The following is a 17,788-nucleotide window of genomic DNA, read 5'->3' on the forward strand; positions in this document are numbered from 1 at the left end:
TAAAGTTGGTATTAGAGTGAAAATATCTTTCTTTCTCTTCAGAAAATAATTGTAAAACTGTATCCTAATAGAAGACTAAATGAGATATATACATACACACACACACACACACACACACACACACACACACACACAGGCTTCTCTTCCTTGGAAGAAAACAAAAGTGAAACAAAGACAATTATCCTCCTTCTGTCATTACGCTGAGATATCCTCCTTTTTGGATCCACATCTTAGTCATGGTTAACACTTAAAAACTTGAATGGAAAGAGAAGGCAAAATGTAAATCGACAAGCTTCAACATAGCATCGGGCAGGTGGAACGACATTGATCCCACCAATAGGTGGAGCAAAGCTGAGAGGGGTTTGGCATTTGAAAAGGAATCTCCAAGAACAAGTGTGGAAATTGCAACAAACTGAGCTAGGAAACTCTTTTAGCTTCCTGTGGAGAAGAGACAGACAGCAGGATACTGACAGGCTTCAGTTAAAATAAAAACCACCACCACACCACCCCCCACCCACCCACACACACACACACACACACCCATGCAACACACTCGTGCATACTATGAACAGAGCTGTTTGCAGGGGTGTGGTTTCTCATAGGCCTATAGGCCAAGGTGGCTCGGTGCTGGTGCTGGGCTTACCGGCACCACTGTGGAACAAAGCCGCTGTGCCACCAACATCAGTTCCCTGAGGAGAGTGATGAAACTGCACAGACAGTTGGACAGAATCTTCCGTGCAGCTTGGTTGAACACCTGGAGCTCTTCCACAAGCTGTGCATTGAGGGCCTCATAGTCCTTTTTGGCCAAGTCTGACTCATCTCCTGCTGCGCGCTGCAGGTAGCTGTTGTAGTCCAGCAGTTTGTCATAGCGTTTCTGGATGAGCTTCTGAGGCCCTGAGAATAGGGACAGCAGGGCTGACAGGGGCATCAGGACGAGCTTCTGTAAATGAGCTGCCTGCCAAAGGAGAGAACAGTCCCGTCACAGAGCGAGAACGACCAATACCGTGCCCCAGGCTGTTATCAAATGGAGACAGGAAAGCATCTAGCCAAGTCAAAGAGGATGTGATCATTTTTTCATCTAGCTAAACCTGCTCAAGGACTTCAAACAGTGACTCTACACTCTAACATTGAACCAGAAGGGTGAGAAGGGAGAAGAATATGAAAGATGAAGCCTGAACACCAATATATGCTTCACCTTTCTCTCCTTGTTGTAGGTATTTTCCTCCTGTGATAGAAATGACCACAGAACTATTCTTTCCTCTATAAATACTTTGAAGGATTAAGAAGATGCTGATTCTGTGTCCTAAATTGTTACATTTTTAGGTCTGAGTCATTGAATGAAATTCATGTTAATGCCCAATCCTAGGACAAACACTGAGCGCCCTAGATTTAATTTATTCTATTTCTCTTTTCTACCTTTCTATTCTGAAGTGCACTCATACCTATGCTCACTGAATGCCCAACTTTACCCTTTATCATACATGTTTGGGTGATGTGATCATGTTATGGCAATTTGGAAGCAGGTTTTCTTTAGCATCCTGAAAGATGTCCTTGGGAATCAGGTCTGAGCAGCAGCTGATATTAATTAACTTAAATGGCCTCTGGTAACTTTGAACTTGTGGGAAATCTAGAGAGAGGAGGAACCAATCTCTTATTGGCACCAGCAATAGCCAATGCAGATTAAATGTGATGTGTAACTTATATAATAATCATTATACACCTGCAGATTGTTTAATGAATCCTTTGACTAAGCAAAGAATCTGTTTACTGTTCTGGGATAAATTGCTGTATTTGTGACATGATTGAACTCTATAGGTAATCTAGTTACAATATTATAATATTAGGTTGGTGCAAAAGTAATTGCAGTTTAAGAGGTTAAAAAGAAATTGCAAAAACCACAATTACTTTTGCACCAACCTAATATAATTACAATATATATGTTCTGTGACCCATAGACATAAACAAATTTACCTGTACATGGAAATTGTGGTTGAAACAAATAAGAATCAGATTTCATTTTAATATTTTGTCCTAAATGTATAGATAAGTACCTCTCATGGTTAGATTAAAAACAACTACTGTACCTATAAGTAGATTTTGAACTCTTAACATTTGATTTTTAAAAAGAGTTGAATATATGTTATCCACAAAAAAAGTTACTTGTATGCTGAACTTTCTGATCATTATTTTATCCTAATTTATCATCTTGTAAGGTTTTATGCAAAGTAGGGAAAGACACCTTATCTCTTCCTCTGACCAATTCTGGAGCATGCTTGATGAAGGAGAAGCTATTACCATGTTTTTGCATAGTGCTCAGTAAATATTTATTGACTTAGTTAATGAATTGAAATTAAACTAAAGAGCAAACCCTTAAGGACTTTTCTAAAATGTGAATCCAGAAAATGTATAAGAACTACTAGCCACACTTTTTCCATTTAACATGTCATGAAAACTTCTCTCCCCCCAATCCCACTATCTATCGAATCTATCATTTCAGTTCAGATGTAATCCTGACTTTCCATTTTCCTGTATCAGGAAAGCAAAATGCTTCTCAGTGTTTTTCTACTGTTGTGGAGGCTGTACCGCTTCCTAGAATTCAGAAATATGTGGGGATATTCATGTCACGACTTTGATGGAGGGACATTACTGAGATTTAGAGCCTTGGTATGACAGGAATGCTAAACACCCTTCAACACAAGGGCCACTCAGTGAAGATCTATCTGACCCAAAATGCCAATAATGTCAACACAAAAATGGCACATCCAAGGACTTTGAAGATGATGAAGGAGACTATTATATTTTCCATATAATACTTGAAATACTATTCTGGGGTAACAATACCTATGGAATACAAGGTGCTAAGTTAAAATTAGTATTGTTCAGACTAGTTTGCCACCCAAATATTTTCTTGCCTCAAGCATGTTTTTATGATTCCCAAGCTATGTTTTATGATTCTGTGTATTTTACAGAACTCTTAGAAAACAAATATTTACTGAAGAGCAAAAGATACAGTTTTTGACTCTTACAGAAAAGCCTTTTCTCAATAGGAAGGCATTACTTTCCAACGTAAAGAAGTCACATCTTTAGAGAGTATCTTTGCTCCTCCTGTAAGGAACCTGGGCTTTTCCAGAGACTCCTTTAAGAAAATCACAACTTTCTAACTTAATCAATCCTTGTTACATCACATGTAGACTTGAACTAAAAGCTGCAAAGACACTGACTACTGCTAGAAATACAGTCTGGAGCCCTCTGAAATTCCGATTACAGTAAAGTCCTCACTAATCCACTTAAAACTATTTAATGACAAAAAATATCTCCTTTTTAAATTTACCAATTCTGATATTAGTATTTTCTTTAGTGTATCTTTTATTTTTAACTTCAGAAAAACAAATGAGAAGCAGCTCTTCTTTTAACCCCACTACTATTGAATTTGCATTTATCAGTGAATATAAATAACTTACAAAGTCATCACAAGGATTTGGGGCATTACTTGGGGCCTCCGAATAGCCCCTCTCCTCCTCATCTTTGTTGCATGAAATCTCCTGGAGCTCCATTACACTCTGCAGAGCTAAGGGCATGACATCCTGAAACCCAAGAACAAAGTTACAAAAAAGGGAATAGTTCTGAAGCCAGTGCAATTAAACGTATTCCAAATGTGCATGTTATCATCATAACCCTCCATTACCACTGAGAGATATGACAAAAGAAAGGAAAAACTTGTATAAACACTCTGTACAATCAGATTACTTGTAACAAGTATTTCCTTACTTTTCCCCCTTTGTCACTTTCTCATACTGTTCTGTATGACACCCTCTTTTATTAAGTGGAGTCCGTCTTAAATTCTCTCACTGGCCATTCTTTAGCATTTAATTCTTATAGATCCCTTATTTTTAAAATCACACCTCTTTGATTTATATTTTCAATGTTCCTTAGTGAATTTAACAGTCTCTTTAAGGGAAGATGCTCACATTTTTGTCGAATCAATTAGTGGAAATAGAAGACTTTCCTGTAGATGTTCCCATGAGACATTTACTCCTTGAAATACATATCAAGGACAGCGTTCCCACTGCCCTCCGGCTGTTACAACAAAATTTTGGCTTTCTTTTCACAGCAGGCAGTACTTTAAAAGGAAGAGATTGTTAACCAATCTCAGGTTACCAAGAGATTGTTACCTGATTGTAACGTCAGGCTTTACATCAGTTAATAAATAAGAAAATAATGTGACTTGTTAGTTACATAGCATAACCTTGTCTCCAAATCATTGTGACTGTCAATCTTCTGTTGCTGTGATAATTTATCTAAGCCTGCAAACATCTGCTTCCAAAAATAGATATCCAAGAGAAAAGCTGGAAAATAGGAAGGGAGCCATTTATTAACTGACCTACATATAATTCTATTAATTCTGTATGTCTCATAGAAACAAACATTGACAGGATATTGCTAAGGACACTGTCTTCTTTATGAGATCCATTAGATCCAACTCCTGACTGGTCTTTCTTCTGAATATAATTATACTGTACTCCAGTTGGATTGTTTAAGTCTGATTCTCAACAAGGGCAGGAGAAACTCCTAGGGAATTGGAAATTTGTGTGTTGTTTTTGTCTTCTCCTATGGTTGTGTGGAAGTATTTGCATATTTTAATTCAATTATTTTGGTTAGAATTTATTCTCCTTTATGTTGATTTTCTTTTATGTATGCCTACCTACCTAAGTGTGGGGACAGAGCCCCAGAGAGCAGTTTCCAGGCTCTTAGCCTCATGTGGAAAGGTGCTGGCTTGGGTAGTAGATGACCATCAGCTGTGGCTAGTTGGCCATGAGCTGTAACCAGTGAGCCATTGCCCACTAATATAACTGCCGTGGCTATGCTAGCAGAAAAATGGGGGCTAGCAAGAAGATGATGGCTGAGCTAGCAAGCAGCAGAGTATGGATTGCGGATTGCAGAGAGGCGGATTGTAGCTAGCAAATGGGGAGCCGGTCGGTTGGCAGAAAAGCGGACAGCAGGTCGCAGTCGTGAATCCAGCCTCCAGTGAGACTATAGTGGTGTGACTCCCCTACCTGTGGCTCCGTGGGTGTTCCGTTTTGGCCTCACCGTGTCCTGCATTCTTGTGTGGGGAGCGGGAGCAGAGACCCTGCCTGGCACCCTGCATGACAGCTTCCTTTACCAGCAATTTGCAGCCTTCCATATTTGATACAGGAGGTGTCATCATATACATGAATGTAACAGTCACATTTACTCTTCATAATAACTACTGCCACCTACCTGTATGTGTTGAAGACAGAATGAAATGTTCTTCACACAATGCCTCACAGTCTTTTCTAAACATCTAAATAGCTTTTCTTCTCTGTTAAAGGTGTTGTCTTTCACCTAAAATATAGATGGAAGTGTTTGTTTATAACTCAAAAGAATCTGGTATTAAAAAATATATCACGGACCATATAGCCCCAGCATATTACCAAAAACTCCTTGTTGAGATGAAAACCTTTCACAATATGCTGACTGTCTTTGACACAGTACTTTGTGTACCAGCACATAGCACAACTGATGAACAATTACCGAACAATAAGACCTACACGGAAAATAAGCCCCAGTTAAGACCTTCAGCCAGACGGACTCATTTAGTACGTTATGACGATGTTCCAGAAGAAGATGATGAGTGTATTTGAATAAATGTAAATTGTTGTACATGAAAAAATAAGACATCCCCTGAAAATACACCCTAATGAGTCTTTTGGAGCAAAAATTAATATAAGACCCCGTCTTATTTTCGAGGAAACCCGGTAGTGCAGCAAAGTCACGTGGCACTGCTTAATTGGCCATTCAGTTTTCACACAGCTTCACCTATGTTGCAGTAGGGATAGGATGTAAACCTTTTCTCTACTGTTTTAAATGGCATATATTGTGTATGTATTGTTAAATTATATTTTGTGGGCTTATGAAATAATCAGTAAAAATAAAATTTAAATTTAAAAATTAAAATAGACATTTGATCCAGTGACTGGAATTTATTGTTTTGCTGATATGACGCATTCCAATGTATTTCACAGTGGTTATTTAGAAAATATTCTCAGGTTCTTGGCTAAAGAAAGGTGATAATTCTTTATCAGCTCAAATTTGAATGATATATGTAACTTAGCAAACCTAGTCCTTCTGTTAGACAAACGCAGAGTTAAGATAATGGTCACATGTGTTCAGTTACTGTTTTGTTACCTTACGTGTTAAGCATTCAGAAAAATATGCTTTTCATATACTTGTGGCAGTTTCTAGGAACACACACTTATCGTTGCTCTTAATGGTGAGAAGTATTTCTTGGCAATCAACATTGCTACGAAAGGTGAGAATCAGCCTCAGGCTGGCAAAATCTGTAAGCATGCAAATGTTTTGTGGAATATGGTATATATTCTTCAGTCAGCACTGTAGCTCTCCTTGGTTCATACATTTGCTAAGGTGGTTGACCTTAGAAATGAATGCATAGAAAATGGTGACATTTTATTTTATGTTTAAAACCCTTAATATTGCTCATATAGAAAGATTTTGATTTAATGATCAGCACAGTTCTTTGTAATTCACACAAAGTTACCACCACCTAAATTAGGATCTCTATGCTTTGACCCAGTTTGATGTATATAAAAACAGGCTGTGGTAGATTTCTTTAAATGCAGTTTTCAGGAACTCATCACCAGCTACTTTGTTTTGTATATCTGGACTGGGCCTCAGATGATTTCTAAAGTAAGAGGTCCAAGGATCACACTATGAGAAATATTGCCTATTTCTACATCTTTATAGCCAAGCCTCTCTCATTTTGCTTTATTTTGTTGGAACATGCTGTTGTTCTTTTTCTGCCTTAAAAAATTATTTTTTAAGGACCTGCTCAACTGTCAGCCCTTCTACAGATTCTCCCTATAATTCCTTTTCTTTCCACTGTGGAAAATGAATTGCCCCTCGTATGTGCTCTCACAACACTAGTTAATTATTTAAGCTATTCTCTCTATGGATGGATTACAAGCAATTGAGATTAAGTGTTTTTGCCTTAATAATAATAATAGCTAACATTTATTAAACACTAACTATGTTCCAGACACTGTGCTAAAACCTGTCTACCATTTTCTCATTTTAATTCTTACACAACCCTGTGGGGTAGGTGCTACAATCGATCCCATTTTAGAGATAAAGGAGCAGAGGTTTCGGGAGGTGTGGCAGAGATTGTTCATGTTTTACCTGCTACCTATTTACTGATAGAACCCGCACCTCCAGTGTAAGTTGGACACATAGCTGCTGTGCCTTTCCAGATTCCCTGGCAGCTGGCTCTGCCCTTAGAACTAGGTTTGAGTAAATAAGATGTGAGTGAAAGTGATGGGTTTCATTTCTGAATCTTGGCCTTAAAACACTATCTTGGGACTTGAATGAAACATGGCAGTGACCCAACTTCAAGCAAGCAGATGAAGACAATATGTTTAGGGAACGGCACAGCACAAAATTGGGGAAAACTTGGTTCCTGAAGGGTCTCATGCAGCAGAGTCCGTCTGGACTCACATCTCAGGACTACTATAAGAGATGGAAATAAATGGCAAGCTCACTTAATCTTATGTTTTGGAATCCCTCTGTGACAGCTTATCCTTTATCCTAATATAGGAAGTTAAAGAAATTTGCCCATGTTAATAGGTAGAACCAGGGTTCAAACCCAAGTGGTCTGAATTCAGAACCTCTTTGTATTCCCAGTCTCGAATACAGTGTCTTGTACCTAAGAGTTCAATACATGTGTGATGAATTGAATAGGCTCTTCCCCTTGGGTAATAGTTCTACATCCTAACTCCACTGAATATTTCCCTTGAGCTGCTGACAAGTGCAAAATTGACTGATTTGAGATTTATCTTTTCTACAGTCCAGCCTATGCAGCTGATTTTCTGATTAACAGTGAAATGCTTCACTGCTGACAGGACATCCTCTCAAAAGATTAAGGAGAAAACTTAGTTAATATCCTCCCAAGCCACTTTAACTATGATTCACTTACAGTTCACAATTGAAAAATATCAGAAGTTGGTGATAAATATGTTAAAGTATATAACAGCTTCTACAAAAGGCTTGCCCAGAATTAAGACCTGCGTAATGTTCCTCAACAGAATTGTCTTGAGTCAAAAGCAACTTCCCAAAAAGTAGGGGAGAATTGTTTGCATGATGTGTACACATGTTTATGGAGGCTACAGTCTCTTCTCAAATGAATTCCCAATTCAATTTTATTATTGCTGTCTTTAGTTGAAATGTCTTGATTTTCCTTTCCCTGATCTATAACCACACACAATAAATGTCCCAAACTTCCCACATTATAGCTTCATATTAAGAGGAGAGGTCTTAATGCAGGGCCACGTTGTTGTCACTAGGTCTTGGTGAGGTAGCAAGAAGGAACAATGGGAAAGTCTAGGCCAGAGTCTTTATTTGAGTTTTTGTGGGAAACCCTGAAGAAACAGTTGGAACAGGGTACATAATTTTGGATTAGTCAATTCAAATAATTCCCCTGGGCTTGGGGCTACAGGGATGAGGGGTGAAAATGGTCTCTAATTCCTTGGTACCTGGCTGGCCCTGGGATGTAGGGCACAAGAATATTGTTGGCTTGATGTGTAAGTTAGATCAGGGGGTAATTGGGGCTATAGACTCAGGACTGGTCGGCTTGCATATCAAAGAACTGATTTCAGCTGAGCCCTTCATTATTTTTAATAACAAGCTAGCCCTGGGCAGGGCATCTCTCCTCAGACAGTAAGCTTTTAAAGATGTCAAAACACCATAAAATATAGGAAGTAAAAGACCTGATGACTATACCATGCATAAAGAAGTTTATACCCACATGGGAAGTAAGAAGTCTACACATTAGAAGGTAAATGACAATACAAGACAATGATATAAAATAATGATGATAATGACGATGGCGAGGATGCCAATATGTGCTGAGAGTTTACCCACTGTGTTAGCTACTTTCTTTATATGCATCAATTCATTTAATCCTCACAACCCCTCTATGTATTAGGTCCTAGTATAATCCCCAATTTACGGCAATGACATTGAATTTAAGTTATGTTCCCAAAGACAAATATTTATTATTAAGTGACAGGAGTGATATTCAAGCTGAGATCTGGATGATTTCAAATACTTTGTTCTTCATTTCTGCCCTGTGCTGATTCCTGCAAATGTTAACAGTGCCGTGACTGGGATACACTCAGTAATTTGATAGGCATTCAGAGGAGAAAGAGGCCAGTTGTAGCTTAATGGTCAGAAAACTACAGAAATGATGGAAGAAGGGGAAAAAAGAACACAGCACCTAAAGAGTGAGGTAGATAGAATGAACCATCGAAAACCCGTACTGAACTACCGTACAGTTGCCTGTAGTTCAAATTAGAAACCTTAAAGATGTTAACACAATAAGGGATGAATTCAGGTAAATGAGAAGGAAGAAAAAAGTACTGTATAGTATCTTAAGAACCATCCTGCCTACTTAAAAAAAAATTATTAAATATCCTGGAGTAACATTGGTTAATAACATTATATAAGTTTCAGATGTACAACTTTATAATGCAAAGTCTGTATACTCCATCGTGTGCTCACCACCCAAAGTCTAGACTCCTTCTGTCACCATATATTTCACCCCTTTTACCCGCTTCATCCTACCCCCACTCTCCTGCCTTCTCTTCTGGTAAACACCATTCTCTTGTCTGTATTTATGAGTTTGTTTGTTGGTTGCTTTGGTTAGAAGCCCACTGTATTACCACCTCCAAGCTATGAATTTTCTATCTTGTGATTCTCAAAATGTGTTTCATTGATGACTTATTTCAAAGTCATTTAGCTTCAAAACACTTTTTAAAAAAAAGAGTCTGTAAAAATACAGACTTCTAGGTTGCACCCTTGAATCAGGTGGAACCCTGAAATCTGTCTTTCAGCAAGCTCCTCAGGTAATTCTTACGCACATCAAAGTTTGAGAGCCTTTGCTAATCTATCCATTACTCATTAGGGGTTAAGATGAAAGTGGTTCAAGTCAGGCGCTAAGCAGCTGACACAAAACAATTACCCAGTAATATAATGTGCATCTGGTGGGGGCGTAGGTGAGAAAGGGGATAAGGGGTTAAAAAATCACCTAAATACTTTTTATCATGGGTAAAATAAAAATAAGATAAACATCAAGGGAACCCTAAAGGAAAGTGAGATTTTTTTAAAAAGCAGAAATAAGACAGGGATGAACGGTGGCCATTGCCTTGGTTGAGATTATGTGTTAGTCTATGGTGAATGTCAGGACTTGTGGGACAAATCTTGTTGAGTCCTGTCCTTTTGTCCTTATCTCTGTGTTGTCTGCTTCCTGAGTGGAAGCACCACACCTAAGATAAGGTCAAAGCCACCCTCGTCCATTTTGTCTGAGAGAGAGAGAGAGAGAGAGAGAGAGAGAGAAGAAAGGAACAGCATCAGGCAATTACTTTGATTCTGTGTTCTAGAAATAGCTGTGATAACAACAAAACAAAACCTCACAAAAACATCAGCATTCATGTTCCCCAGGAAAATGTATGTGGCCCAAAGAAGAAAACTTACCTGTGATTCTCCTCTGGTCAGAATCTTAAGATGATTTGTCACTCTTTTTGATTTCTTGCTAATTGAATGAATATTTAGTTTAGACAATTTATCTTTCAGTGATTCATCCTCATCATTCTTCTTATATTTTAGAACTGAAATGGAAAAATGCAGTAATATATCTGGACACATGCATCATAGAAAGCGTATGTTTCATCCACAGCATTCAAGATCAATATTTATATTTAAGATAAAAATCTATATGATTTTTGGCCCTCTGTTGCAAATGTAATATGCTCCAGCTCCACTGTCCAATCATAACCCAAGCCGCCCACCCCATCGACCTTCAGAAACCCAGCTCTCCAAGGGCTGAGCTCCTTAAAGTCCAAGGTTCAATTACCTCCCACGTTAGAGAAATCCTGGATACTGGGAAAAACCCCTTCCACTCTTAGATAACACATTTGCTATCTGGGATCTCAAGAACGAAGCATCAAGACATAACTAATGAAAATACATTCAAACTGAGGAGACCTCCTCCTACAGTACATTCCCCACTAGCAGAGAAATCTAGGCTTAGTTGAGTCACCTCTCTGAGCTTACTTTTCTAACTTTAAAATCATATTCACCCCTTTTATTGTTCAAAGTGTTAAATATTCCTAACATTCCTTTTTAGTAAGGGTGCGGAGAGCTAGGCAATTCTATACACTGTTGATGAGGATTTAACCAATGCAGTTTTGGGCAGAATCTTAAAAAATTAAAATATTTGTAGTCTATGACCAAGAAGTCCATGCACAGAAATCTGCTTTTCATAAGCATACAAAGTTTTGTTAGCTACAGCATTATTTCTAATAGCAAACTATTGGAAACAATCAAAAAGTTTATCCTAGAGGAATAGTTTAATAAATTATGACAAACTCATACGTGGAATACCAGGGAGCTATTAAAAAGAAGGCCATATTAACTGGAAGAATGTTCATGACATATGATTAAGTTTAAAATAAAAAAAACAACCCAGCCAACTGTCATACTATACATGTAGGAGGAAAGGACAAAAGGAGAGAGAGTGAGGAGAGAGAGAAGGGAGAAAATAGAAAAAAAGACATAGAAAGTCTAAAGAAAACTTAATAAAATCTTAGCTATGCAAACTAGAATCATGGGAGAGGAAAGTATTTTCTCTTTAAAACTTCAAAATATTTTAAGCAAACACAAAAGTAAAAAGAATAATGTAACAACTTTGTCAAATATTAATTTTGCCTTGTTTCCAATCTTTTTATTTAAAAAAAATCACTCAACAAGTGAGGCTTCTCTGGTCCCTGTTGTTAATCCTTACAGGGAATTGTGATCCTAAGTAATGGGTTAATTATACCTATATCTATTTTTTTGCCTTTATTGTGTATGTATGCAGTCATATTATTTGAATGATTTCAATCTTTTTTAAAATGGTACCAAATTGCATATGTTCTTCTGTCACTTGCTGATTTACTATATATATAAAAAGACACATCTCAGCATTGTTTTGATTTATCTAAATCACATATGTACTTTAACTAATTTTTATATATTTTTTTGTTCTCATGTCATAGTGTATAATCACAGTGTATCCATTATGCTAGTTATTAATATATCTCTCTCTGAGCATACGGGCAAGAGTTTCTCAAATATCTAGAAACTGATTTTCTGGGTCTCGGGTGTATGAATCTTCAACTGTAGTATTGTCAAATTGTTCTCCAAAGTGATGATTCCAGTTTGCATTCTCACCTGCAGATTGAGATTTAGCACTTAACATTATCCATTAAAAATCTTGTTATCAATCTGATAGGCTGGGAATGTCGCTGAGATTTTAATTCACATTTCCTGATTATTAGTGAAGCTTGTGTTTAAAAACATATTGGTCTCTCTGTGAATTGCTTTTTTTAAAACATTTTTTGTATTAAAATATTTCTATTATTGATTAAATATCAATAATTATATATTCTAGATAGTAATCCTTTGTCTATGGGCTGTCTTTTCATTTTGTTTATGGTATCTTTTATTCTACAACTTTTAATCTTTACTCTATGCCCTTCTTTATCATTTGCATGTATTAGGATAAATACATACTATTTTTTGAACTAAAAAAAAACTAGAAAATAAAAATAAATGAAGTGATGGGACCAGTTAGCTTCAAAGTCCTGCCATTGCTTTAGTGTTGACTTGAGATTTAATGTTAGAAGTACAAAGCCAATTAAAAACTTATGGGAACAAACCACACTCAGGGCGGACCCACTATCTATCCCAGTGCCCAACTACATCCAGGATAACAGGAACCGTGTAATTGTGCCTCCTGTTTTGAAATCCACATTCTACTTTAGACACTAGTTTTACATCTCAGCTAACAAATAGTTAACAATAATTATTAATTTGAGAAAGAAATATGCTTGCTCACTTTCGTGGAGCAGTTCTTGTCGAAGAAAAATCTCCATTCTTTGTATGATAAGCCAGGTGTGTTAGCTGGGCCTCCTCACCTGCATCCTCACACCACCACGTCTCCCACTGCTGCTGCGACCTGGCCTTGCCATGTTTCCTTACTACACATACTGTCTGTGAGAGGAGGACGATATGCTGTGGGTATCTTCAGCCCACAATAAGTTACCAGGCATGCAGTGGTCAAAAGAGGTTGAGTATTGGCTGTTTGATACAAAACTGTCATTTTTGTGCCTCATGATCTCCTGAACCCAGCTGGCAAGGCAAAGCCACAATCCCCTCCCTAGCCTCTGACTCTAGATAGCAACTGATCATGATCATGGTAACTGCTATAACCACTTTGACATTCTGATTCTCAGAAACATAAACAGAACACTCCAATCATGGAACATACACAATTCATCGTGTCTCTTCTTACCTAAATCTTTCCGTCTTTTAAGTTCGTTTATGTTTATATTAATGTCTTTCACTGCAGCAAAGGCTTCCTCCAGTGCTCTGAAGTCTGGGTGAGAGGGAGGGGTAGAATTACGAAGTTCGCACAGTAATAGGGGATATTTCATCACACGCTGAATTGGTTTGATCATCAAGGAGCCCATGTCTAGTAAGTTTGGTTTACCTCTACAATAGAGATACACAATATCAGTTTTACAAACATTTGTCTTAACTCCTTTTCAGTTTTATGATTTTTAAAAAAATGATTAATCCGGAAACTGTTTTTCTACACCCCTCCCCCCAACCAATTTGGCTATGTGCAATGTCTAAATCAAAGCAAGAGCAATGGATGACAGGAAGAAGCAAATCTGAAAGATCCTACTACTAAATAAAAACCTAAAAGAAAACAAATGATTGTATCAGAAAGGACTCAAAGCATGATTTGCATCCATGTTCCACTTACAGCTCTTTTTTTTTAAATAATAAGCTTTATAATAACAGTGTGAAATAATTTCAGAATGCATTTTCCCATGACAACCAAGAAAAATGCATTTTACGATAGTATTTTTGTGATTATTAGTGAGGAAAATAAACCCACTGTTTAAAATCTAAACAGATGGCTTATCAAGTATAGTCCCAAGAAAGCATTGTCTTCTCTCCTCTGCCAAATTGAGACATTGCATTCATAATGTTTCAGAGGTTCTACCACAGTCCCCAAAATAGATTTATGATAAATGCCACAGTTCTCTAAATGTTATTAATGCTATCACTATCGCTAATCATTGCTTTCACACAATGGCTTTCCATGATTTTCTGTGTGGAAAACTCAGCCAACAGATTTTCAAATAGCAACATGAAAGTGCGTACTTATGTCTGACTCTTCTTTTCAGAACTGAGATGAGAACATAGCCATTCCAACTGGCCAAGGCAGTTCACAGGAAGGTTTGGTCATGACATTGTCCAATCCACTGTCATTCATTTTTCAGCCAGAATGCAATGGTTTATAAAACCCTTTTTATGTAAAAAGGCAAATAAAGAGATGCTGTAAAAGGAACATGAGTCCCTTCTGGTGGGCAGATATATTCATTTGTTTTCCTTTTTATTTAGTAAATAGAGAATACAGACATGGTTTTCAAATCCTGATAGGTGGATTTTTCTTCTTCAATTATTATTTTTTAAATACTAATATGGATAGACAACAGATTACATGATTGGAATAGTGAAATGAATCTAAAAAATGTTGAACAAAATAAAAAAGTTGTGTCATTAGAAAAGATCTGAAGGCACCTTGAAGACCATATAATGAACTCTTCATTTGATAAATGAGAAAATAAGGAATTTTGATTATCATGTATACGTGCATACACTCATGCAGACACACACACACACACACACACACACCGGTCACTGTCTGTCACATCTCCCCATTTTATTTTCATTATAGCACTTATCACTATCTAGAGTCATCTTGTTTCTCCATTTATCAGTTTGTACTCAGTTTCTCTGTCACCACTATATCTCTGACATGACATGTAGTATTCTCTCAATAAATATTTGTAGACTGAAGTGATAGATATCTCAGATTTTCTGTAATATGTTTTTATTTTACACTGAACTTTTTTTTTTAATTCACAATGGTCCTAATAGCTGAGGAATTTTCTTCATATGTTAAGCCAATGATGATACCATAATAGAGACAAAGACTGAAGCAAACCAAAAGGTAGCATTTTTTAAGAGGAAAAACCAAAATAAAAAAAAAGGTTGGAAGGCAGTAAAGAGTTGCTTTAATGTGATCTATCTTGTACCTTCTACCCATTTGCACAAAATCTATTTTAAAAAGGGTGAAGAGAGATAAGGAGACAGGGTGGCAAAGAAGGAATGAGGGAGAGAGGAAGAGTTGTTATTGGTTTCCAAGAGGTCTGGGTAAAATAGATGGAAAAAATGTAAATCCATTATGAATACTGAAAAAATAATAAGTGAAAACATTTTTTAACTGATGGTACATCAATAGCAGAATCTTTGAATATGAAGGACACATTTTTTTATATATCTTTAGCAGAGATTCTTCAATAATACAACAGTTTAGAGACTTAAGTAGAAATAATTCCCTTAAATAACAAGTCAGGAATATGGAAGGTATTAACTTGACTAGAAACCATATTATCTATATGAATATGATCAGAATTTCTTCCTAATTTTTCCTTTGACTACCACCAAATATTGGTTTATTTAATCTTCTGAAAATATCATAAAAATATAAAATAATCAAACAATTCAATCAAATAAAACTGTTTTAATAAGATAATTTATTGGTGTGGCCTATTGTTATACACATATTTAAAATTTTTAAATTACAAAAATAATCCCCAGATATATTAAAGAATATCCTTGTATCTTTGAGCTACCCCCCTTTCTTCCTTATCAAGTTATTTCATAAAACCAACCTAGGCCTTTTAGTTGTGACCAAGTCTTATCACTATTTCTTTCTCCATCACTCTTTGGCATCAAAGTTCTATTCTCTTCCTTTTACGTTTCAAGTGAAAATAATAACATTGATAAATGATTAGTTTCTCTTAAAAGCATCACAGATACACATATTAAAAAGGCTTTCTCATACATGAGAAATCTCCCAGACACTTTTGTCTTCAGACACGGACTTTGGACAGTTGCCCAAGTGATGAGCAATGATGTTCTGATATCTACATCACACATACAAGCAATATGGTAGGAAAGATAGGGGATGTGTTATAAGATCAATATGGTAGGAAAGATAAGAGGATGTGTAATGACATCTTAGGCATTCAGTGACACAAAACTCATCGGTCTAATCCCTCCCAGTGAGACAGTTGAGTCCTATGTGTGATACAACCCAGCTCAGTCGAGCAGCCAATTGTCATATGCCTCCCCCACAGAAAGTGACCAAATGCATAACAATTCCCCATACATATTAAGCTGAAAACTAAGGTAGCTATTAATTTGTAATTCTGTTTCATCTTCCTCTGTCTTATCATGAATACTTTCGCAAGTATTTAGTATCATAAGTAGCTATACTAATATCATTACAAATTATTATTGGGATTTTACAAAGTCCAGTAAACACAGCTGGATTTCTTTTAGCAGCACCCAGTTTTGCTATAAAAAGCTTCACATTAAATACAAAACAAAAACAACAACAAAAAAACCCAAAACAGTTTCACAATGAAAATAAAAATGACATTTAAACAATGTAAAAGCTCTGGTGGAAAACAGAACAAATCAGATATTCAACTTTGAGGTACATCTATATTTCTTAAATAGAGGGAGAAAATGAGAGAAAGAAGAAATAATCATGTAACTACTGATCGTATTACTTTGAATTTCCTCTATTTTATGACCACAAGTATCCTAAGTTTAATATTTATTTTACAGTAGCCACAAACCACCTGTACTATTATTGATTTATTTTCGATCTATTCTCCTTTTTTAACATCTTAAGTAAATTTTAGAGATAACTGTATATTGCTACACAAATAATGAACAAATACCATTTGCCATAAATTAAAAATAGCTGTGAAAATAAATAAAGAAGTATTAAACAAATTTTAGAAGATGTAAAGGAAATGAATGAATGGTACTTGATATAGCAGACTGGAGAGAACCAGTAGTATGGACAGGCAATAATTTAATCATTCATCCAAAGTTTCATTAATTAGAGTCCTTGAGAACATTGGAAGTGGAGAGAGTAAGGTGCGATTAAAATAAGAACTAGTTGAAAACCTGTTTAAGAAACAGCCTAATTCTTAGGGTGCTTTATAAATAAAGGAGATCATTTGGAGGACTAAGGTAATACCTCTTGGAAATTAAAGCATAACAGAAATAAAAACTCAGAAATGTTGTTGAAAATATTCAGGAATTTTCCAGAGAGAACAAAAAAAGAAAGGGATAGAAAATAGAAGAAAACTATAGAGAATTAGAAGAGTGTTCTAGGAGGTTTAATATTGAAATAATGAGTCCCATAAAGAGAGAGCAGAGAACATATGAGGAGGAAATAGTCAGTGAAACAATTCAAGAAAAAGACATGGTTTAGCAGAGAAAAGGTTTCACTGAGTACCCAGCACAATGGATGAAATGGAATCACACCCTGGAACTTCAGATTCTCGGGGACAAGAAGAAGATCCTACAATCCTTCAGAGAAACATATAAATAAACAGGTACAAACAAATGATTTGGAATCAGAAAACAACTTCAGATTTTTTGTAGCAACACTGAAAGCTCTAACAGTGAAGAATTACCATTAAATTTTGAAGATGATACTTTGGATATGAAAGTTCTTAAAATTTTACTTCCCAGGCATTCTTTGATGAATAGCAGA

General features: G+C 36.4%; 1 protein-coding gene across 2 annotated transcripts in view; it reads right to left on the minus strand.

Moving 5' to 3' along the window:
* The window catches only part of ARHGEF38 (Rho guanine nucleotide exchange factor 38), a 118,182-nt gene that overhangs the window by 13,483 nt on the left and 86,911 nt on the right, over nucleotides 1-17,788 (minus strand). For both annotated transcript variants that reach the window (XM_019738889.2, XM_074322784.1), the window contains exons 6-10: nucleotides 13,424-13,623; nucleotides 10,564-10,697; nucleotides 5,260-5,364; nucleotides 3,462-3,584; nucleotides 644-955 (exon numbers count right to left, since the gene is read on the minus strand). In XM_019738889.2, coding sequence (XP_019594448.2) covers nucleotides 644-955; nucleotides 3,462-3,584; nucleotides 5,260-5,364; nucleotides 10,564-10,697; nucleotides 13,424-13,623 — 874 coding nt within the window. The remainder of the gene's footprint in view (nucleotides 1-643; nucleotides 956-3,461; nucleotides 3,585-5,259; nucleotides 5,365-10,563; nucleotides 10,698-13,423; nucleotides 13,624-17,788) is intronic.

The sequence above is a fragment of the Rhinolophus sinicus genome, linkage group LG02 (assembly GCF_036562045.2).
Source record: "Rhinolophus sinicus isolate RSC01 linkage group LG02, ASM3656204v1, whole genome shotgun sequence".
NCBI classification, from domain to species: domain Eukaryota; kingdom Metazoa; phylum Chordata; class Mammalia; order Chiroptera; family Rhinolophidae; genus Rhinolophus; species Rhinolophus sinicus.